The sequence below is a fragment of the Euprymna scolopes genome, chromosome 21, assembly GCF_053919585.1.
Source record: "Euprymna scolopes isolate OS-2025 chromosome 21, ASM5391958v1, whole genome shotgun sequence".
In the NCBI taxonomy this organism is placed as follows: Eukaryota; Metazoa; Mollusca; class Cephalopoda; order Sepiida; family Sepiolidae; genus Euprymna; species Euprymna scolopes.
Window position 1 is genome coordinate 61032674 of NC_136502.1, and position 23692 is coordinate 61056365.

At 33.4% G+C, this 23692-nt stretch overlaps 1 protein-coding gene across 3 annotated transcripts in view; it reads left to right on the forward strand.

The window, feature by feature from the left end:
* The window catches only part of LOC145242407 (cdc42 homolog), a 213277-nt gene that overhangs the window by 143701 nt on the left and 45884 nt on the right, over positions 1-23692 (forward strand). For all 3 annotated transcript variants that reach the window (XM_080105440.1, XM_080105441.1, XM_080105442.1), the window contains exon 2: positions 19667-19795. In XM_080105440.1, coding sequence (XP_079961566.1) covers positions 19691-19795 — 105 coding nt within the window. In that variant the 5' untranslated portion in view covers positions 19667-19690. The remainder of the gene's footprint in view (positions 1-19666; positions 19796-23692) is intronic.

Below are 23692 nucleotides of genomic sequence, written 5' to 3' on the forward strand. Positions count from 1 at the left end.
TGGGAATTCCCTGAATTAGACTGCAGCAATACTCCGGGGAAAGTGCATCTCACTTTTTTAAATTTTTATCCAAAATTCTTCCAAATTTGATATTTTATTATTGCGTAGCTGTTGCTTGATGTAATGCCATACGTTTTCGATAGGATTGAGGTCTGGAGATTGTGCAGGCCAATCCAAACATGGAATATCGTGCTTTTCCAGAAACCTCTTGACATTGGCAGCTGTGTGAATGGGAGCATTATCCTGCATGAAGATGGGATTATCATCCAAATTCTGACCAACGTAGGGTACAAAATGCTCAGTCAACATATTAATGTACTTGGTCAAATTAATTCGACCTTGCAAGCAAACTATAGGCCCTGGAGCATTGGTACTAATAATGCCTCACACTAAAACTGAACCTCCATCACCTTGCAGCGTTGAAACTGAGCACCTAGGATTAAATTCTTCATCTTTCCTCCGACGGACGTACTGCCTACCATCACTGCCTAGCCTATTGAACTTGTTTTCGTTGCTAAAAAGCACTTTTGACCAATATGAAGAGTGATGATCTTCATTGCATCTGACAAAATCCAGGCAGTGCTTTCTGTTCTTTACAGAAATCATTGGCTTGCGTCTTGCAACATATCCTCGCAAAGATTGCACTGTTGTTGGATTTGGGGAGCCGTTTCAAATGTTTCCTAGGCTGCGGATCTTGATAGCATTGTCTTCTCTGTTAGAAGTAACTCTAGTACAACTAGATTTAGGGGCATCACGAACACTGCCAGTGTTTTGGTGCTTTTGCACAGTCTTTTGTACTGTTTTTTTTTCATCACATTTCAATCCACGGCCGATTTCTCGATTGGATAAACCAGAAAGGTAAAGATTAATGAGCTCCTGGTGATCACTAAGGGAAAGTCGTGGCATATGGACTAAATGTAACGTATTATAACTTGGAACAACAACAATTACGGTTAAAGATGCTTTGTTGCCAGTTGGTGGATATTTTAAACTGATTTAGGGGCAATAATTTAAACTGGTTTTAAGCAAATTTGTTGCTGCGAACTTTCTTTTTGCCTCCTCAATTTGAAGTTATTTTAAAATTGGCATGAACACTAGAATATTTCAATAAAAAGCCATATGAATAGGTAAAATCATAGAGGAATAAAAGGCAAATCAAATGAGGTATAGGTTGTTTAAACAGTTACATTAAATTTGGCTTAAATTTGCAGTTATTTTTTTAAATTACAAGTGCAGACTTTCTTTTAGCCGGCACTGTATTTGTATCCATGAAATAACTGAAGCCATTATTTAAAGATCTTTACTTAAATTTGATGATAGTGGGGGTAACTATTACTGAGAAGATAGATGGGGGGGGGGTAGTATGGGAGGGGGAAGCTGCTTTGAAAGTCAACACATTTTTGGAAATGTATTTGAATTGGCACCTAGAAATGTTTCAGCTTGTATTGTATATGAAATAGTGAATTTCAAATCAATGGGATATTTGAGGTTTTGAAGGATTTAACATAATTGATGCTAAAAATTAGAAGAATGGTAGAAGAATGTAAGATAAACTTGTAGCATTTGTTGACATAAAAATGCGTCTCCTGCTTTTCATTTGAAAATAGCTTCACAGAATTCATTTATAATTGTGGACAATTAATATTTGCTATTTTTTTTCATTTGAAAACATTCTAATATTAAAATGTAAAAAAAATATATTTCTCAGATTTATTTTCTATTTTAATAAGTCATTAAATTTTTATCTATTTTTTTGTTTTCATCTTACAAATGTTTAGAATTTACTTATTAAAATCTGAATGACTTCTTCCACAGGTTTCCTTTGATATGGTTGTTTGGTAGTAATAGGACTATTCCCCCATCTTTAATGTTTACTTTAAGTTTTATGAATTAAATGGCTTTTGAATCGGTCAATATTTTACTTTTCTATCCATAGTGAATACTATAAACAAGGTATAAAGTGTTCATAGCATAGAATGTAAATACTTAGTCACTATTTTATTCTTAGCTAACCATAAGATTCATAGTGGTTAAGATGATGCTGGCTTTAAACAGACTATAGTTAGGCACAGATTTGAATTCAATCTCATTTTTCATCTTTAAACTTTTCTGTCCCTAACATGTTTGTATGAACAAAATGAAACTTGGGTATCTTTTGAAATATAATTTAAAATATTTAATTTCCTGCACACACATACACGCATATACATATCTAATATAAAGAAGACTTTAGACTACTATAGCACTGCACCTGACAAATCAACATTTGATTCTACCTAGCCACTTTGTCTTTTTCCCCTTTATAGAATATTCTTTACAGTATCAAGATCTTTCACTTCATTTCTTAAAAAGAAAAAAAACAAAACAAAAAAAACTTATTCTGGACAGGAAAGTAATTACAATGGAGACAATTTTTATTAATGATCTAAAAAGCTTAATTCGTAGAATCTTTTTCGTCTACCAGATAGTTATTTGGTTTCAGTGAACATTATAGTATTTTTTGCAATTACTTGTATAATATATAGCATTAAGTAAAATAGTATTTTTGCATTTTCTTGCAATGAAATTAATACAAGCTGTTGGATACTCATCCTGAAAAATAAATTTGCTATGATATAACCTGTCTGATTATTTACAAGACTAAAAAGTAAAATTTAAAGTGCAGATTTTTTGTTTATTCAAATATACTATTTCAAAAATATTGAAATGCTATCAATTTTCATCCTTTTATTTTCGTTAACTCTTTGTGAAACATCTGATTCGTTGATTTTTATACAATGAAACCAAAGCTTAACATTGGGAGTGAGAAACTTGATGCAGATACCAGGAAAAATTTGCTGGTTTTACTAAAATAATTTTCTCATTCCTTCTCTTGTGTCATATGCATATATTTGATACCCTCTCTCAACATAATTGGTACAATTGTTTTTTTTTTGGGGGGGGGGTTGTCCACTATACATCCTTTCTCTTATAGAAAATTTGGTATTTTTTTTTTTTTTTTTTTTTTTTTTTTACAATAAAAATAGCCATGAAGTGTTTTTAAAGTTAGCCAATTTAATGACTGAATCATAAACTCTTTAAATATTAATGCATTTCAACTTAAAAAAAAAAAAAAAAGACAGTACACACAGTCAATTTTAGGTACACAAAACATAAAAATAAGGTTCATGTAGTGCCTAAACTGGAAACAGTTTCTTGCGTTGTGGCACAAGCATGTTCATTCTGTATTAAGTTATATCTATTAAACAAGTTGTATTTGCTAAGCGTTGCCTGGAAGTTATTTGCCTTTTTTATTTCTTGTATAAGAAAATTAAAACTTAAAAAAAATATATTTAGAAAACTGATAATTAATATTGATATGCAAATTACATTTTTTTTTTAAACGGCTGTTGTACATCCTTACCTTATTTTTGTTTAGCAATTTGCAGTATCATTTTGATAATTACATTAATGAAATAACATTTAAAAAATTTTTTAACTAACTTTAAATGTCGATGCATTTCAATTCAAAAAAATTACATTTAATGTAAATTGCTACAGACGATATGTTTAACAATTTTAATTTAGATGAAACAAAAATACTTCAACTTTTCAATATTTTTAATAGGAATTAGATACCCCCTCCGATGCATTACTACAAATGTCAATAGTCTATAAGTTGTATACATTTTCAAATTATTAAATCAGTATTGAAGGTAAATTCATGCAAATCTTTTTATGTGTTTATTTTTATCGCATTAGAAATAGTAAAAAAAAAAAAAAAAAAATTAGCAACCTATTTTGAGGTTTAATACAAGACTTTGACAGAGGCATTATCTATAATTTTTATTTTGGGAGTACTAGTTGTTTTTGGTACTTATACAGAATACAGACCGTGCTATTTTTTAGATAGGATTTTTAATTTAAATTCAATTTTTACGGTATTTTTTAATTAAATTGATAAGTGAAAGTACAGATAGTTAGAAAATGTCCTCCCGTTATGTTAAGAATGGGTTTCTAAATATTTCAGCAGTATCCATATTCTGTATAAGTACCTTTTTGCATAATTGGTCTTCCAATTTTTAACTTTTGCTATCATTCAGTGTTTCTTCATCTCTATCCAAACAGGGGAGATAATTTGATTGTTTACAAGCTTCTAAGTAGCAATAAGTAGAAAAACCAATGACTCATTTCCTTTTTATGACGAGAGTAAATACTTGGCGTTTTGTCAGCGTCAATATTAAAGTACTAATGTGAGAAATTCCGCATTTGTGTACTTGATAGGATGGAAAACGCACAGCCACTTAACACACCCTGTTGGATAATATTCTAAAATTTCATTCTATATTTTAATAAATTGTATTCTTTATCAGCTTTTATTAAAGTTATTTCCAAGGGATTCTAATAAATGGGGAGGGAGCAGTCGTTAACCTGTTTCAATTGCAAAAATTTCCAACTTGCATCTAAGCAAAGACTCAACTTAAGTTTAAAAAAATAAATTTTTCTGACCGACTCTTCCACTCTGGTAATATGGCAGCTTTAATTATCTAAAATCTGAGTTCTGTACATTGACATGTTCAGTAATTTTATAGTTTTCTTTTAAAAACCATTCTATCAAGAGTTGGGAAGAACCACGGTTTTGTTACTCCTTATAAGCAATAAGGAGTTGAATATCCAGAACCGATAACCAAACACCTGTGCATACAGTCTGGTCATTAATATTCAAGATTAGAGATCTCAGAAGCTAGGATAATAGATATGTCCAGGTTAACTGGAGAAATCACCTGCTCCTTCTCCTCTTTTCACCCATCCTATACTTTTTTTTCAAATGAAAGAAACGAGTAAAGCAATAGAGGTCAAGTGTCTTTTCTCCTCTTTCATCTCATTTCAATCACTTGCTAAACCAATGCTAAGATAAAGTAGGAGGTTGAACTCCTGTGTGTAATAATTCTTGACTTCTGGGCTAGTAATCTTTATACAAGAGATACTTATGATGCTCTACATATAGACATATTCTCAAAAGGCAGCAGTATCACGTCTCCACTGTATACAAAGAATTTTCTTTTTCCACTTTTTTTTTTTTTTTTTTTTTTTTTTAATATGGAAGTCACTCGGGGATAAAGGTTATTGCGTGTACAGTAATCAATGGGATAGTATCGTAGTAATCGTTTTTATTGGAGATTTGATAAAGTGTCTTACTTAAGGGGGCGGTTCATCAGGAATTTGTTTATGTTGGACTTGAAGACATCCAAGTTGTAGTCAGGTGGGAAACAGGCAGACGGAAGAGAGTTCCACTGGCGTGCAGTTCTAAGAAAGAAGCTTTGTTCATGGAATCTACGTTTTGGTTTTGCCACAGTTGAAGAGTGGGGGAAATTTTTGACAGTAGTTTCAGCTAGACAGGTGTTTATCGTGAAAGATTGGCAAGTGGGGAACCAGGGATTGGAGTTCAGATGAGAACTTGCCATGGAAGTAACGATAAAACAAAGACCGGCTCACAACGTCTCTTCTGTGGAAGAGAGGTTGCAGGGAAGAGAAAAGGGCATCCCTCACTAAGCCAAAAAGTCTATTTTGTACTCTGTCAAGGCAGGATAGGCTGTTTTTAGCAACTCCTGCCCAGATGTGGCAGCAGTACTCCATCCTTGGACATACTTGGCTTTTATATAGAATTGCATCAGCAGTAAGATATCTTCTGGAGCGGTAAAAGGATCCTACCATTTTTCCAGCGACCTTTGCAACTGACTTGATGTATGTGTTCCATGTCAGGAGTAAATGTCAATCCCAGAAGCTTGTCAAAACATGGTGCCTCCCCTAGAGAAGAGCCATCCATTTCAATTGATGCCAGATGGAGATCAGAACATTGATGATGTAAAGATAGGAGCTTGGTTTTAGATGCTTTAAATGTAACCAGCCACATCTTCCCCCACTGTACTGTGCGCTCAAGATTAGAGGAGAGAGAATCAGAGAGAGAGAACAGTCATTTATGGCCTTTGATGTGTTTCCATAGATGGTCGTGTCATCAGCATAGATGTCAACGAATGATTTAACTGTGTTTTGGGAGATCATTGCTGTAGATGGGCCCAGGATGGACCCCTGAGGGACTCCAGCATTAATACTGAGGGCTTCTGATTTCTGCCCATCAACCACTGCTCTTATGAGCCTATCAGAGAGAAATGATTTAATGATTGAGAAAATATTTCCAGTTATACCGTAGCTGGAAATCTTGTGAAGTAGGCCCTTGTGCCATACCTTATTGAAGGCCTTTAGGCAATATTCTCTTTAGTTTTATTTTGACTAAAATAGCTTTTAATTTTTTCTATTTATGTTCTTCTATATCTTACCATTTAATTAAATATTTTTCATAAAAGAAACACCTAATTATAAAATATCATGTTTTTCGATATATATATATATATATATACTAGCAAAAATACCCGTCGTTGACTGGGTTCAAAAACAGCCTACAGAAAATGGACTCTGATTTATGAAAGTATGATAGGTTATGAAAAGGAAGGGTTGTAAATTTGGGTTGAATTTGGGGGTATCAAAACCAAAGCAAAATATGATGAAAGTAAAAATAAAATAGATAAACCCCATAATTTATTATACCATACCTGTTCACACTGAAACACTTATCACAATATTCTGTGGATCTATATTAAAAAAACCTTGCTAAACTTTGTGACATATTTCCATTCTATGGAGGTCAGGTGCGAACGAACACCCCATAATTTTATTATACCATATTTTTTCAAACTGAAACATAATTATCAAAGTATATTTATGCAGATTGATATGAAAAGTCTTTATTAAAGTTTGTGCCTATTTCCATTCTATGGAGGCCAGCTCGAACGCAGACCCCACAATTTTATTATACCATCCCTATTTAAGTTAAAACATACTTATCAAAGTATTCTTATGTACATCTATATAAAAAACACTTGTAAAGGTTTTTTTTTTTTAATTTAAAAATTTATTTCTATACTTTGTGGACCAGGCGCGAACGCAGACCCCACAATTTTAATGAACCACTGTTATGCCAGATCAAACATACCCATTCCTGTGTCTCGATACATCTATCATATGTAATCAGTTTTTTAAAATAGTCAACCATATAGGAGCCTATTCGTGACCAGACACATTCAGCTTTATATTATAGATATATATATGTGTGTGTGTGAGGGACATTTCATGCCAAATCATCCAGGCCACTTCACCTTCCCCCCTCAAAACTTTTTATCCTTTTGACCCCTGTAGATCAGGAAGTTATGAACTGCCAAATTTCAGATCAATGGGAACTCTGTTTTTGAGCCCAGCCAAAATAAGGCCAAGAGGTCGAAAAAGGACTGCCGCAACAGGACTACCCATCATTACAAAATTATAAATGTTTTGAAAAGTATTTAGTTTCTGGCCTAGACAATTGCACCTAAGAGGGTTTTTTTGATTGAGGAATCCAAAAATCAACCTTAGAAAGCCGGGGGGTTCATCTGTGGGACTTTTTTGCTCATATGCTGGGAACCTGTAAAAGGACGTAACTTTGGGGGTCAAGACAACTCTAGGGGTCAGAGGTAATATCTATTTTAATATTTAGAAAGCCAAGATAGAACTTTCAAAATATATATTTACGTTCATACTTGGTATTTTATTCTTTCACATTGAAATTTAATGTTAGAAGTTGACAGTTTTCAAAAAATCGTAGTTAAAAACGCTCAATTTTTGTCTAATGTTGATAAATATAAGAAAGTTTTCAAAACAATTTTGTAACGATGGGTAGTCCTGACAGTTCTTTTTCGGCTTCTTCGCCTTATTTTGGCTGGGCTCAAAAACAGGGTTCCTATTGATTGCTGGATCTGAAATTTGGCAGTTTGTCATAACATTTGTATATCTTATTGGGGTGAAAAGGAGAAAAAATTCTGAGGAGGGTGGTGAAATTTTGATCTTTTACTGGATGATTTGGCATGGAATGTCTCATATATATTAGTAGGGAGACCCAACATTGCCTGGGATTGAATGAGGATCAACAAATGTTTTTCACTCCTGTATTTTTATTGTCATCGAAATTAGGAAATCACCCATTTTTCAATCAAATCGATTGATTGCTTGGTTTAGTTGGGCACATATTGCTGTGTAGTAGAAGGAAGCTTCACTTGCCTCCCTGCAGAAAGTAGGGAGAGCTCCTCTCTTCCTCTAGTTGATGAGCCGTATATTCAAACCATTGAAGACTTTGTGGAAGGAGGATGGTAGGGGACATATATTTAGTCTTCAGCTAGTAGAAACTGGATCAGTATCTCCAGTGGCAGCACAGAATGCTACAAAGGCAGTCGTTGTGCAGAATTGCTATGGAGAAGAATAGTTCTCACCATGGCCTGATAAATGTATCCAAATGTATTTCTGATTGAGATGGAAGAATGTGGGCAGAGGTGCTCCTATTCACTATCCAATCTCATCTACTGCCTGCTCAATCAGTGTGATAGCCTTGTATGAGCAGCTATCTAGTATCCTGGTCAATCAATGACTTTTGTTTTAGAGACATGTGCATCCCTAATCTACAAGTGACAATCTGCACCCAGTTGAGCACAGCCTGCACCTTCACACCAGTCGATCCAAGCAGGACGATATCACCTGCACTAGCAAGGTCAGACACGTTCACATTTTCCATGAATTTCACTTAACAATTTAATAAATACAAAAATAAAATATCTTAAAACAATAGTACTCACCCAGCGAACTCTATTTAGAAACCCATTCTAAACATGTGGATGAGTATGTGTATTTTTTTTAATTAGTTTTTACTTTTACTTAACAATGTAATAAGCAGTGCAAAAATATAATAATTTTATTAAAACAGAAAAAATAGCACTTAATAAACACTGTTAGTTGTAAACTTTATTGCAATAGTAAACTTCTGCTCATTTTAAACAGTAGTTGTCTATTAGAAATCCTACTTTGGAAAATAGTCTTTTTTACTGTCATTTTTTTAGTTTGAAATTTTAATTGGGAATATTTTTATTTCGGAAGATTATAATCTTCAGAAATTACAGGATATTTTTTTTATTTTACTGAAAAAATGGTGGGATCTTTCTATCGATCCGGTAGATATCTCACTGCTGATGCTATTCTCTATCTATATAAGAGCCAGGTACGTCCAAGGATGGAATACTGTTGCCACATCTGGGCAGGAGCTGCTAGAAAGGACTTGGCCTGCCTTGATAGAGTTCAAAATAGACTTCGTAGCCTCGTAGGAGATGTCCTTTTCTCTTCCTTGCAACCTCTATCTCACAGAAGAGATGTTGCGAGTTTGTCTCTGATGTATCGTTAATTTCATGGAAAGTGTTCGACTGAGCTTCAATCTATGGTCCCCCCTCGCAAAACTTTAACAAGAAACACTCGTCTAGCTGTAAACACTATCAATAATTCCCCCCACTCTTTATCTGTGCCTAAACCTAAACGTAGATTCCATGAACAAAGCTTTTTTATTAGAACTGCACGCCTGTGGAATTGTCTTCCGTTTTCCTGCTTTCCGGCTGACTACAATATGGTTGTCTTCAAGTCTAACGTAAATAAGTTCTTGATGAGCCGTTCCATATAAGTTATCAAATTTACCAAATTTTCATTACTAATGATTATTATATTGTCCAATTTCTACTGTACACTCTTTAACCCTTATCCTTGAGTGGCCTCTTGGCCTTGATAATGAGTTGATACCTATGAAAAAAAAAAAAAAGAAAAAGTCCAATGTGAACAAGTTCTAATTGAATCGTCCCCCTAAGTAATCCAAGTTTCAAAATTCCCACTGTTTACTATGCTAAATTCACAATGACTAATGTATACCTATTAACCCTTATCCTCGAGTGGCCTCTGGGCCTTGATAAGTGGTGACACCCTTGTAAAAAACAAAACAAAAAAAAAACTAACTTTGAAATCAAATCTTTGTAAGTGATGTTCCACTTCATGGCATCAGCAATCTGTTTTTTTTCACAGAACAGAATGTATACCCGTAGACCCAGCTAAAACACACCACTTACAACATACAATCCATGCAAATTACACACTATTAAGCGTTTGTTTGTGAACACCCTTTCCTATACTAACAAGGTCGGTTTTACCTGGTATTTGGTGGCTGTATCACGTCGACTGTCTCGAGGAAAAATTAAGTTAGGTTTTGACAAAATACTATTTGTCATTTCTCTGGCAGTTTGAACAACATACTCAGACACCTTGAAGAATTTGGAGTTGTATACATGAGACCAGAATTTAGGAACAAGTGTCATGATTTGGACTTGATCAGGAGTTGACGCACTCTTTGACAAGCAACACTGTGCAGAATTACAGGGGAAACATTGCCTCCAGACCTTTTGCCATCTGCAAAGATATTGGTCATTTATCTTTGACCTCGTGTTGTAAAGATCTACCGCAACACTTCTTTGTGGTCTTTCCTCCATTACAAACAATATTTTGTTCCATCACAAGCAATATTTTGGAAATATTGTTTGTGATGGAAGCAAATAGTTAATTTTCACCTTCATTTTCCTTCAGATCAGACCTCTAAAAGAATGTCTCAACAATTCCTTGCTCCAAGTCTGATAGATTCTCAAGTCCCTTAGACCGATTATAGTCAAACTTGTGACAACACTCAAATTGAGTTGAACAACAATCGAGCAAGCCTCGTAAATAATCCAGTTTTCTGAAGAAAGGTAAAAAGAAAATTAGAAACTAGTTGCACTACATTTTACTTACATGCTTTTTATAAGAAACATGAGTTGGCCTCCTAGTACAAGAAGTTTCTTAACTTTTGATACATAGTTTCAAAAATTTCTTAATTAGTTTCTTAGTCAAATTTGTCAAGTACTCTAGAAATGTAGTTTAAGGTAAGCAGTGTAGGTTTAAGTTTAAGGTAAGCAGTGTAGGTGTGAATATTTGGGGCTCTCTGGTACAAATATACCATTTTCACTTTTTTCACGCGAGCCAATAAGGTAATGTAGAATTTGTTTCTTAACCCTTGCAAAACCATGTGTTTTTGCCGGAGTGCAGTAGACTTGAAACTTGACCCAGAATTTAAAATGTGAATAAACCCCACAAAACACAATTGAAACAATTTTTTATCCGTTGCATTCCTTAACCTTCTTAGATCATATATCAACAAAAATTAGCAGTGCTTTGCATTTTGTTGTGCAGTGACTGTCAAGAAATCTTGTGATTTTCAGGAAAACCGATTTTTTTTTTTTTTTTTTTTTTTCGTTTTTGTCACGTTTTGCTACTATAATCAACATTTTTGTTTTCAGATAGATTCCATATAGTTTGAAATATCTCATGAAAAGCAATAAAATTTTGTATTGTATGTATGTATTTTATTATTTTGGAATTTCTAAAAAAAATTGATAGGGGTTATTCTCAAGGACACTCCTGGAGAAAAATTTTGTGAATTTGATTTTTTTGATACTTTGATAGGTTAGAAATATTCAGGAGGCCATATAGAAAATCAGAGCAAAAAAATCAGGTTTACAGGAAGATATAAATAAAAGTTTAAAAAGTTACATCAAAATGACCCCCCTCAGACTTTTGAGGGTTAAAAATGTTTCTCAAGTTTCATAATCAAAATTATTGGCTTGAGATAGTACTAGAAGTTTCTGAAGATTTTTACCATCCTATTCCTGGTTTCTTATAAAATGGCTTCTTATTAAAAAAAAAAAAAAAAAAAAAAAAAAGCATACTTTTATCCGGCTGAGTGTTTCCAGCCCTCATCAACTAATCTTGAAGACAGCTAGGTTGTTGAAATTGTTACCAGAACTTAACTGTTTTAGTGTCTGGCTTACTTCCAAATTTATTACAAAATTAAGGTGTGACATAAGTTTAACACATGTCTAAATTGATTATCACATCCAATAGTGGGGAGGGAATATTTTTCATTATCAAAAATATACCCGACTTTCAACAGAAACTGAATGAACAAAACGAACTTTTAACCATTTTTGGTCCAGAGACAAGTTATTGCCTAAAAATGATATATGAAAAAAGTAATGCGTTTCCATGCCAGCCGCACCTTTTTTTTTTTTTTTTTTTTTTTTTTTTATTCGATTTTGGGGCACATGTGAAAAAATCCCAAAACCCTTAATATCTCTATTAGGCTTCATTTTTGAGAAAATCTGATGCCATTTTTGGATTCCTTGGATCCAAAAACTTGTGTGAATTTTCAGAGCCATACGAATCAGAAAATATTCAAAGAAATGACATCACAAAATTGTCGCCAAGACATCACATTATGTGACTAACACCAAAACAAAAAATGCTCTAAATCAGGAACCGCTTTGAGTTATATGCCCAAATTTTCAGGATTTCTTAGTTCCTATATTGTCTATCTGCAGTGCAAACTACAGCCAGATCTGGGGATATGCGTTTCAAAATCCCATATTTCTGGATGATTTGACACGGAATGACCCTGTCAAGACATGGTGCTTCCTGAAGATGAGTCATTGATTTCAATTAGAGCCAGAGGAGTCAGAGTGATTATGATTAGAGAGAAGCTTGGTTTTCGATGCACATTAAAATTAACCAGTCACCTTCTTTTTTTTTTTGTTACCCCATGCACCACATTCTCAAGATCAAAAGAGAGAATCAGAAATATTTTGATCATTGCTGACCTTTAAAGTGTTGCCATAGATTGTGGTGTCATCTGTATAAATGAATGGTCTAAGATTGTGATTTGGGAAATCATTGATGATGGAGAGTTGGGCCCAGGATGGAATTCTCAGTAATGCCAGCCTTGATGCTATGAGCTTCTGATTTCTGTCCATCGATGACTGCTCTTATAAACTTATTGGAGAGAAAGGATTTAATTGAGAGGACATTTCCAGCTATGAAAAAGCTGAAAATCTTGTGAAGTATACCTTTATGCCATACCCTTTCAAAAGTCTTGGATATCTCAAGAGCTATTGCTCTAAAAAACAGTCTTTGCCAAGAAATTCACAAATCCTGTGTGATGTTGCAGTTAGCATATCAGCTTTTAGATCTAGCAGAACAGAAACCATATTGCATATGACTGAGTACGCTATTTCTGCTGAGGTGGTTGACCACTTCTCTATTCATTAAAGATCCCAGGCAGGAACTTACTCATTATACAAGATAATGAATGGTCTGTACTGAAAGGCAGATGACTGATCTCTAAATATTTTTTAAATAAGGAGCAGACTAATGAAGTTTTCCAGAGTATTGAGAAGCATTTCTGCTTAAGGCAATGTTTAAACAGCTTTGTAAGTATGGAAGCTAATTCTGGTTGAAGTTTTTTGAACACTATGATTAAAATACTGTCAGGGCCAGTTGCTTTATTGGAATCAAGGTTTTTGATAAGCTTGGCTACATCATGCACAAATATTTGCATGTCACATATCATATTTTCAGACCGGAGAAGATAGTGTAGATGGCTATAGTTAAAAAGGGTATAAGTTGTTGCTGATGAAATAACGTCTGGCCCATTGATGATAGTTGGAATAGAGGACACATCTCTGTTCAGAGCCCTGTTTGTTATTCACCAAAATTGGTGAGAACCAAACCGCTGCTCAACTACTTTAAGCTTAACATACAGAGCATATGAATCTCTTGTATTTATTACTTTTTTACAGTGTTTGCTAGCAGTCCTAAAAGTGGCTTTAGTTTCAAAACCTCTGTTTCGTTGAAAGCAATGGAAATGGTGGTTTCTGTGTGCAATGAGGGCAGGGGATTTAATGGAAGGTGTTAATCTACAATAATACCAAAGAAATCTTGTAATGTTCAGTTTTAAACAATCCTAGATTTCGGTTTCTTGTACATAACATGTATTACAATTCAATTTGGATTTTTCTAACTTCTCTTTTTTAATGGATACATGGAATTTTTAAGAAATTGCAAAATATGTGAATTTACTGCACATTATTTGGAAAAAAATTAATTTCTGAAGATTTTCAGTTGCAAGAAAATATTTAGCAAATTTCATTGCTTAATCTTATTTTAACAAAGATATAACATTTTTTACTGAAAAAGTAGTATAAAAATGTGATTAAATGCACCTGGTTTTAAAGAGGGAAATATCAAAACGTGTGAGGCACAGTCATAACTTGCTTAATTTTAGTCAGATTTTTAAAATTTAAAGATTCTATTTTAATTCGAGCACTTTCTATGTACCCATTATTGAGATATTTTAAGCCATTTAAATTTTTGTGTGCTACAAAATCGCATTTTTATATTCATGAATCTGATTCTGTGTTCATAAAAATAAAGTTGCTTCCTTTATTTGCTGGTAAGTGCAGAACATTGAATTGGTTCTAGATTTGGAGAGGAAACATGCTAATTATCTGAAAATATAAACTGAACCTTAATAACCTCCTTCCAAACAAAAGTGGGGATGACTGGGTTTTGTCAACAAAACTGATTTGACTGCAAGGTCATTTTAGGTCAGAGTAACGGAGTAGGTCAATTATATCCGATCAACATTTTTCTTTAAGTTTGCAAATAGACATTTTATTCTCATCACCCTCACCCATTAAGTTTGAAATTACATTATATATTTTATTTTTTGTAATTCTTTGTATTAACCACCTGAAGAAGGCCAGAGGATGAGTTCACCAAATTGGGCTGAAATTGCAGATTTCTCTTAGTTTGTATGGTGTAAATATGAAATAAATCCAAGAGGGGGGGTGTCGGGGCTGGATGAATTGGGCTGGAATAACCTATATTCCTTTTTAAAATTCATCCTTATCACTTCCTATGGTTTCTTTCGCTTTCCCCTACTACCTTAACTTTTCTATGTTTACTAACTCAAGCACTTTAATCGTTTCTTTTTCTTTGTTTTTTTTTTGTTTTTGTTTTAATTACCAAACCAGCATTCTCCTGTTCTGCATACATCTCTCTACTGTTCAGATTTACTCTTCCTTTGAGGTCAACAGATCTATGCCTGTCTTTAAGAAACACATATTACATATCCATTATCATTTCTCCTCATGCAACACATATCCTCGACCCTCACTGGCAAAATTTCTTTTCATACATCATCATATTATGCACACATGCTTGATAGATTCTTCCCTAGATGGGCAGTGTTAACTCTCTGCTGGTTAGTAATGGTAAAAGTTCCCTGAATTTACTTAATCCAATCCTAACTCATAAGTACCCAGCTCCTTCATGTGATTTAATAATGAAACAAACTCAAATTGTACACCTTTCATGTATTCAATCTGTGACCAACAATAAAAATGTTTATTTTCTGTTACCCTCATCTTCATAGCTATTGTTTAAACACATTTTGGTGAACTCATCCTCTGGCCTTCAGGTGGTTAATACAAAGAATTACAAAAAATAAAATATATAATGTAATTTCAAACTTAAACATAATCAACCAATCGTCTTGTCGAAACTGAGTGCTCCAATGCTGTTGCTGTTCGGGTGCCGCCATTCATGGAAACTGCCGCCAACAGATGGTTCGCCAATTTGTGATCTGAAACATCACAGTAGAAGCCACTAAATTCTATCACGTACTCTCCAACTTGCCACCAGAACTTGTACCACAATTACCTCCAATTCTATTAGAAAAGAGAAGCTACGAGGAATTTTAAAAGTTGCCATCATTAATGTCTACGAGAAAACCAAACCTGAATTATTCGCCAAGTTAATGAGCGAAACTAAAATGGCCGGTAGACCCTCACACTATCTACGGGAATTAATGGCGACTGCTACTAAAGACGGCGTTAGGTGATGATTTAGTGAAGCATAGGTTCATACAAGCCCTGCCACCCACAATCTTGCGGGTAATCACTGCTCAAAACGAACTCACTTTGGAACAACTAGGTAACCTGACCGACCAATTAATGCCGATACTGCAAAAAGAGGCTAACCAAGTAAACTTTGTTAATCAGCAAAGCAGTCCAAAGACATCTACAAATCAAACTAGTAACTCTAACCAAATCTCCTTAGGCCTACGACCCTTCGGAGCTAATCAGAAACAGAAAGTATGCCGTGATCATTTATACTTCAGCAGCAATTCACGCTCATGTAAACCCTGGTGTAAGTGGCCTAACAAACGCAATTGGTCAAATACAACCAAGTTCTAGGTCATCATCACCAGCTCGTGTATCTAGACCGAATTTGGAAATAATACAGTAGATTGCTTTTGCAACCTCCAGTCCGCCTTTGGTAGAAGTAGAAGCAAAAGTCGGTTGCGCAACAATATCTATACTGCCACGAGATTATGCTGGAGGTCTCTTAATAAATCCAACCCCAATAAGACTAACCACAACTAATGGGCAACATATTGAAGTATTTGGTGAAGCTTGAGTCGAAATTAGTATCTGCGATTTATGCTGCACATATTCTTGGACTTTTGTCATTGCCAATATTGTAAATTCTCATCTCTGCTTACACTAATTACATTTCAGAATACTAATTGATTGTAAAAATAAATTAATAATTGATTCAAACACCAAGTTTGCTCAACAAGTATCCACTATCAATCAAGTCAATCAGAAAGTATATATTAATGATATTAAAGATCAACATCCCGAAATCCAATCCCTATTGAGAGAATTCCATTCTTTAATTCTACCAAGCACGAAAGATGTCAATCACAACTCAAAAGTGAAGCCTCACATCGACACAGGAGACAAGCCAACCTTTTGTAAAGTTTGTCAACTGTTTAAGGAAAAATTTGATGCTGCTAAAAAGGAATTAAAATGTTTTCCAAATTCTCAAAGAGAATAATCTAAAATTATCCCTTAATAAATGTGAATTTTTCAAGTCTTCTTTGAACTATTTAGTATTCCTCATTGGCCCAGAAGAACTGAAGCCTATTGCAGAAAAAATAGAAATAATTTCCCTGGACCTAATGAATCAGCATCGTTGCGAAGATTTCTCTGAATGATAAATTTTTATAGAAAATTAATTCCGAAATTTGCTGATATGTTACCACTTAGTGAATTTAATAAGTTACATCCTAAAGACAAATTATTTAAATTTAGCAAAGCAGAAAGAAAATCTTTTACTGAAATTAAAGAAATTTTAGCTAATATAACTTCCCTTCCTCATCCTATCTCAAGTGTTATCAATTATCATTTAGTGACTGACAACCCTAATTTTGCTGTTGGTGCTTGTTTGCATCAGATTGTAAAAGAGGAGTCTATTCCCATAGGTTTCTTCTCTAAGAAATTGAATGACAGTCAAAGGAAGTTTTCTACATTTGATCGTGAGTTACTAGCCGCTTATCTGGCCGTACTTCATTTCAAGTCACAAATTAAAGGCAGACAGGTATATTTATTCACAGATCACAAACCTTTGGTGTCAGCCTATAAAAAAAAAAATCAACGCCCATGAAATCTGACAAACGTTATTTGTCTGTAATTACAGAATGCATATATATATATATATATATATATATATGAGGAAGTGAAAATATCGTTGCTGACTGCTTGTCTTGTGCTGCCAATGCAGTTTCTGTAGACGTCTTTGATCTTCCTGCCTTGGTGGAACAACAAGCAGCTGATGATGAAATTAAAGATTATTCTGATAAACTCAAGTCCTACAAATTTTCTCCAGATTCAGAACTCTTATGTGACATTTCAATGCCGTACCCTCGTCCTTTTGTACCCAAGTCATCAAGGAGGGCTATCTTTGATCACATCCAGGAACAAAAGCATCATTGAAATTGATCAAATCAAGATTTTATTGGCCTGGAATGGATAAGATAACACAATATTGCAAGGAATGTCTCAACCGTCAGAAATCCAAAGTTACGAGACATACAAGATCTCCAGTTGAGCCATTCAATCTTCTTTCGAGTCGATTTGAAATGGTGCATCTTGACATCGTGGGTCCTCTTAATCCAGTAACTTCTAAAAATTCTGTTTCCATCATCTGCCAGATATATTCTTACATGTATCGATAGGGCTAAACGCTGGGTTGAGGCCACAACCATGTCTGACATTACAGTAGAAGCAGTTGCAATATCCTTTCTAAATATTTAGGTCTCTAAATTTGTAGTGCCTCTCTATCTATTAACTGATAGAGGAGAACAGTTCGAAATGAACTTTTTAGTCAACTCTCTAAACTTTTAGGATTCCATCATTTGCGTACGACGAGTTACCACCCTCAATCAAACGGTATAATCGAGCGTGTACACCGTACATTAAAGTCGGCTATTGTTGCTCGAAAACAAAACTGGATTGATGCATTACCTATTATTCTGCTAAGTATGAGAAATATGCAAAATGAGGATAATTATTCACCATCTGTAGCAGTAACTGGAAAATCCTTATTTGTACGAAGACCAATGATTGATAATGAATCTTCAGAAGTTTCTTATCCAAAAATTAAGATTTTAGCAGAAGAAATGCAGAAGTTAGGCCTCAAACTACTATCTGAAGGCTGAATTCACTCTTCCCCTAAGTCCTATATCCCAACTGATCTAAGAACCTGTACTCGTGTGTGGATACGAATCAACCGACTTCGTTGTCCACTCGAAGCTCCTTACACGGGTCCTTATAAAGTTCTTCAAAGATATCCAAAATACTTTACTATAAAACTAAATTCTGGTAAGAGTGATACAGTTTCAGTGGATCGTCTGAAGCCAGTATATATATTAAGTCTTTTGAAAGTAGACATACTGAATCAAAGAAATCTGCGAAAGTTCCTGATGAATCAAATGTCACTGAACAGAAAATTTAATCTACTAAGAATTCTACAGAAGAATCAATTGAAAATGATTTATCTAGTACGCCTACAGAAGAAGCTGACCAACAATCAGTAGATCTTCTCCAAGATTCAAAATCTACAACGACAAAATCAGGCAGAAGAGTACCATTACTTCTAACAATATATCTCCGATACTGAGATGGGAAATATTGTGGTGTCATATTTTTGATATTTTTATTAAATATAAACTAAAAATAAAAATGTATCTATATATAAATGATAAACTTTAAAGAAAGAAAAAAAATAATTAACCTTTTTTCTGATTAGTCTAAAACTTTTGGTTATTTGAAGCCGCCATAAAAAAGAAATAAAAGAACTGACATCTGTTAGCATAGTAAGAAGGCAATCGTTTGTTTTGGAAATTAGAAGAGCATCATCATCCTACCCTACCCCCTCCCAGGCAGCTATACTCTGGGAAGTTGGCCCGTTATATCCTACATTTTTTTGGATTTAATTTTTCAAGTTGGGGATCCAATTTTTGCGGTGCGTTAGTTTATTAACGATGAAGACACAGAACAGTAAATAATGTATTTCTACATAACACCGTTGTTCCAGCACGGTTCATGTTCTGCATAAGTGCCAAAGTGTGTTATGGTCTTTTCCCGATCCTGGTGAACTTGAAGAAAGAATCGGATCTCTTTAATCATCCTTCTAGTATAAGGGAGTACCTGAACAGATAAAAACCAAGTGTATTAAGTTTTGTAGGCCTATCTAATCTCTTGAAAGTATTCACAAAACCTACAATAGTGATGCTTAGTTACATCTGAAAAGGTTCCATGTAAGCGACGTTCTACTAACTACCATCTTAAAATATTGCTTCAGTTTCAGGCCGAAAGAAACAAGTTGTTTCAACAGCAAAAAAAATGTAAAAATTGCCAAATTTTGAACCCAATTTGAAACAAGTGTAAAGTAAATACAATTAAACAAGAAAAAGGTTTGATTTTTTGATTTTTTGCCTTATGTTTTTTCTTTATATTTGCAGTTCCTGGCTGAACTCTAATTCAATATGCAGACAATAAAGTGTGTTGTTGTTGGTGACGGTGCTGTAGGTAAAACCTGCTTGTTGATATCATATACGACCAACAAATTTCCTTCGGAATATGTCCCTACAGTAAGTAAATCATTCTAAAACATTTTGTTGAAAATAACATTTTTGTACACAGCAGAGGAAAATGATTAGTTTTCTATTTCTTTAGTGAAAATGTTTTAAGGGTTATAAAAAAACACTTTATAAAATTGTTACTGTTCAGCTCTCTCTGCATGTGTGCTTCTTGTGTCTACATGATTTACATTTAGTTTTATTACCTTACACTATTGCATTTTTGATTTCTATTCAAATCAAAAGTGCAATAGTGTAAAGTAATAATACTTTTAAAAATAGAATCCTATTTAATGAAATCAAATCCATTGGAATGCGTTTTAGTTTCTTTGTAACCAATTTAGCTGTTTTGATTTCTTGCCCCTTTCAAAAGTGCAACAGGTCTAGAGGCTTCTCAGAATATTTTTCTTGAATTGGAAGCCATGTTTAATTCAGAAGAGTTTCTTGCTCAAAAATAAATATATTTATATATTCAAATATGTAAAATAAAAATAGAATTCATTTGGATCTTAAAATTTGAGCATGTAAAAAAGGAATCGATTTTTATTTTTACCTTGAAAAGGTGAGCATGTGAAAAAGAAAAGCATTTTTAATTTTGATTATGTATCCGTAAAAAAAGTTTATTTAAATAAAATTAAAACAAAGCAAATTTTCGGTAAATTAACAAGTACTATGCACAAAATAAGTGATAAAGGTGAGAGAGAAAAAAAAAAAGGAAATGTTAATTTATGCGTGCCTTAAAATAAGCATGTAAAAAGTATTTGCAAAAAAATATAAAGAAAATGTTTTCAAAAGGTGATTTATTTTTTTTAATTTTATATTTTTTATTTTAGCAAAAGTATTTGTTACGCATTAGTATGTGAAAGTATTAATACAAAAAAAATGGATGCAGTTTAACCTCTTGCCCAGTACAATCTTTCCTTTCTCAATACATATCTGGACTTGTGAAAAGTTATTTAGAAAAGTTTGAGGCAAAACGTTTTAATTATATTTTTGTTACCAGTTTTGTAAATATATCGGTGATATTTTTTTTCTGATGCTATGTAATTTACAATAATGTATTCATTTTTTACTTACTTATGAAGTTATATTTGATATCTATATGCTTAGATCTTTTGTGAATTTCTGTGTTCTTTGCTAAGACTATACTGGCTTAATTATCACAATTACTATGGGAATTTTAGTTAATTCTGGTTCTAAAACAGTCTTTAGAATAGTTTTTAGGTTTAGCACTTTTTGCGCAGTATGTGTGGGTGCAATGAATTTTGCCTCATATGTAAATACAATCTGCTGCTTTTAGATTTCTGACATAATAGGCCCGTTTTTTGGATAGTCTAAAACAATATCCAGATATACTTTTTTGATCTTTATTTCCCCAATCTGAAAACTCTTCTAATTTTAGGGGACTTGTTGATTTTCTAAATACTAAATGCTGTTCCTTAGTTCCTCTTAAATAACAAATGACTTGTTTAGCTCTGTTTAAATCCTTCATTGTCAGTCTTGAAAATTTTTCTGATAGTTTTGTTACTGTGCAACATATGTCAGGTTTCGTAGCAATCATCAAGTATATAAGGCTTCCTATTATCTCTCAGCATAGTTTATCATCTATTATTTCAAATTCTGGTTCTGTATTTTTATTGATATCATTTTCGATCAGTATAGAAAGTTTTTTGCATTCTAAACTTTAATAGGATTTTATCAGTCTACTTCGATTAATTCATTTTAATAATTCCTTTTTTATGAGTAAATTGTATGCCCAGAAACCATGGTATCTTGTCAAGATCGGCCATTTTGAATTTTTTATTTAATCTGTTCTCATCACCGGTTAACATTATGTAATTTGATGTGATTAAAATGTCATTGACCCATAAAACTAAAATCAATAGTTTGTCTTTGTTTTGGATATACAAAAACAAAATGGTCCACTGGTGATTGTTTTCATTATTGTTCAATCATATAATCATGAAATACTTTATTCCAGCATCGACTGCTCCGCCTCAGACCGTACAGTTAAGCCTCCACACGCAACTTTTATTTTTCATTATGAATCCTTCTGGAGGGGTAATATAAATTTCAGTCCATTGGAGCATTTAAATAAGCATTTTTTTACGTCTATTTGATGGATGTTAAGGTTATATTGCGATGCAATTTACAATAAAATTCTGTTTGTGATCATTGAAAACATAGAAAAATATTCTATACTGTAAATCTGAGAGTATCCTTTAATAACAAATCTAGCTTTGTACTGTTCTACGCCTGATGCTGTAATCTTTTTTGTAAAGACCCATTTTGAAGAAATTACATGTTTATCTTTTGGGAGAGGCACTACTGAATAGGTATTTCTGTTAAAGCATCTATTTTGCTTTTCATTGCTATTTTCTATTGCTGACAATGTTCTGAATTAATTGCTTTGTTAAAGCTTTTTGGTGTATTATCCATAGAATAGCAATAGTCAACTTGATAATGTTTCAATTGTCGACCATATAAAAATCAGGTTTTCTTCTACATCTTTTGGAGTAACATTTTGATGAATTTTCAGCTTTAACATCAGCATCTTCACTGTCATCATCATTAATACTCTTGTCCTCGTCAACAGCGACTTCATTATTGTCATTTATTTTATGACTTTGAGGAAAAATTAATTCATCCTCTTCATATAATGGATTTTCGTCTTTGAAATTAAATGTCTGAATTTTACACACCAGATTCTTTATTTTCTCTGGAAAAAAAACTAAATAGGCTGGGCTGTTTTTATTGTGCCCAAGGAATATACTACAACTGGTTTTAATATTTAATTTGTTTTTTTTTATCTATAAATATGAAGCAAGTGCAACCAAATACATGCATTCATTCTACTTAAATTTGACTTTCTACCTCAGAAAGCTTTGTATGGGGTTCTAGACTTTTAAGACTGGTTGAATATATATGCAGCACTTATAAGTGCAAACAGCCATAGGTTTTTGGGGAGTTTTGATTCAATGAGTAGACATCTTGCCATTTCAAAAAGTGTTCGCCATGATCTTTCTGCAGTTCTGTTTTGGTGAAGTGAATTGGGGGCGATTTTTGATGTTTGATATGATGGTTAATTAAAAGTTCAAAGTCTTTATTAGTGAATTCTGTACCATTGTCAGAGTGAATGCACTTTACTGTATCGTAGGGGGCCATGTCGGCTAAATATTTTTTAATTGCTAGCAAGGTATCAGCTTTGTACTTTAAGAAATAGATCATTATTAAAACTGAATAATTGACTACAAAATTTAATGCATACCTGAGTTTTTCTCTGCCCATTGGTTCCATAGGACCGTTCAAGTCACAATGTACCAATGATAGGATTTTTCGTACTTTGTCATTTTACCTTGTGTACAAATGTCGCAGTTTTTTTTTTTTTTTTTTTCAGCTTGTCAACCACATACAGCAACTTTTGATATCTGGAATATGGCAGTGTCCAAGAATTTTGTCACATTTATAAATCATAACAAGCGTTTTTTGATGGGACTAAGCTGTTTAAATAATATAGTCTGATTTTCTTTAATATCAACTACAATTTCATTTGGGTACACCAGTTTTGATTTATTGGGGCTAAAGTTTATATTTGCACCTTGTTTAGTGGCGACTTGTACAGAAAATATATTTTGTTTAAATTTTGGAATTGGAAGAGTATTTTCAAGAATACAGAAACAAAGCACCTTTGTTCCTTAGTGAGATTTTTGCATTGCCTCTCTTCAAAACGATATTATTTACTCAACTACCGTTGACTGACTCTGAAGATCAAAATTGATAAAATCTGATTCCTTCATAATTACAGGAGCCATTGCACCACAAACGACAATTTTTACTGTTTGATGAAGCACTAAACGTACATAAAAATAAAATGTATGTTTACTTATGAAGCTTTCCACATTTTTAATG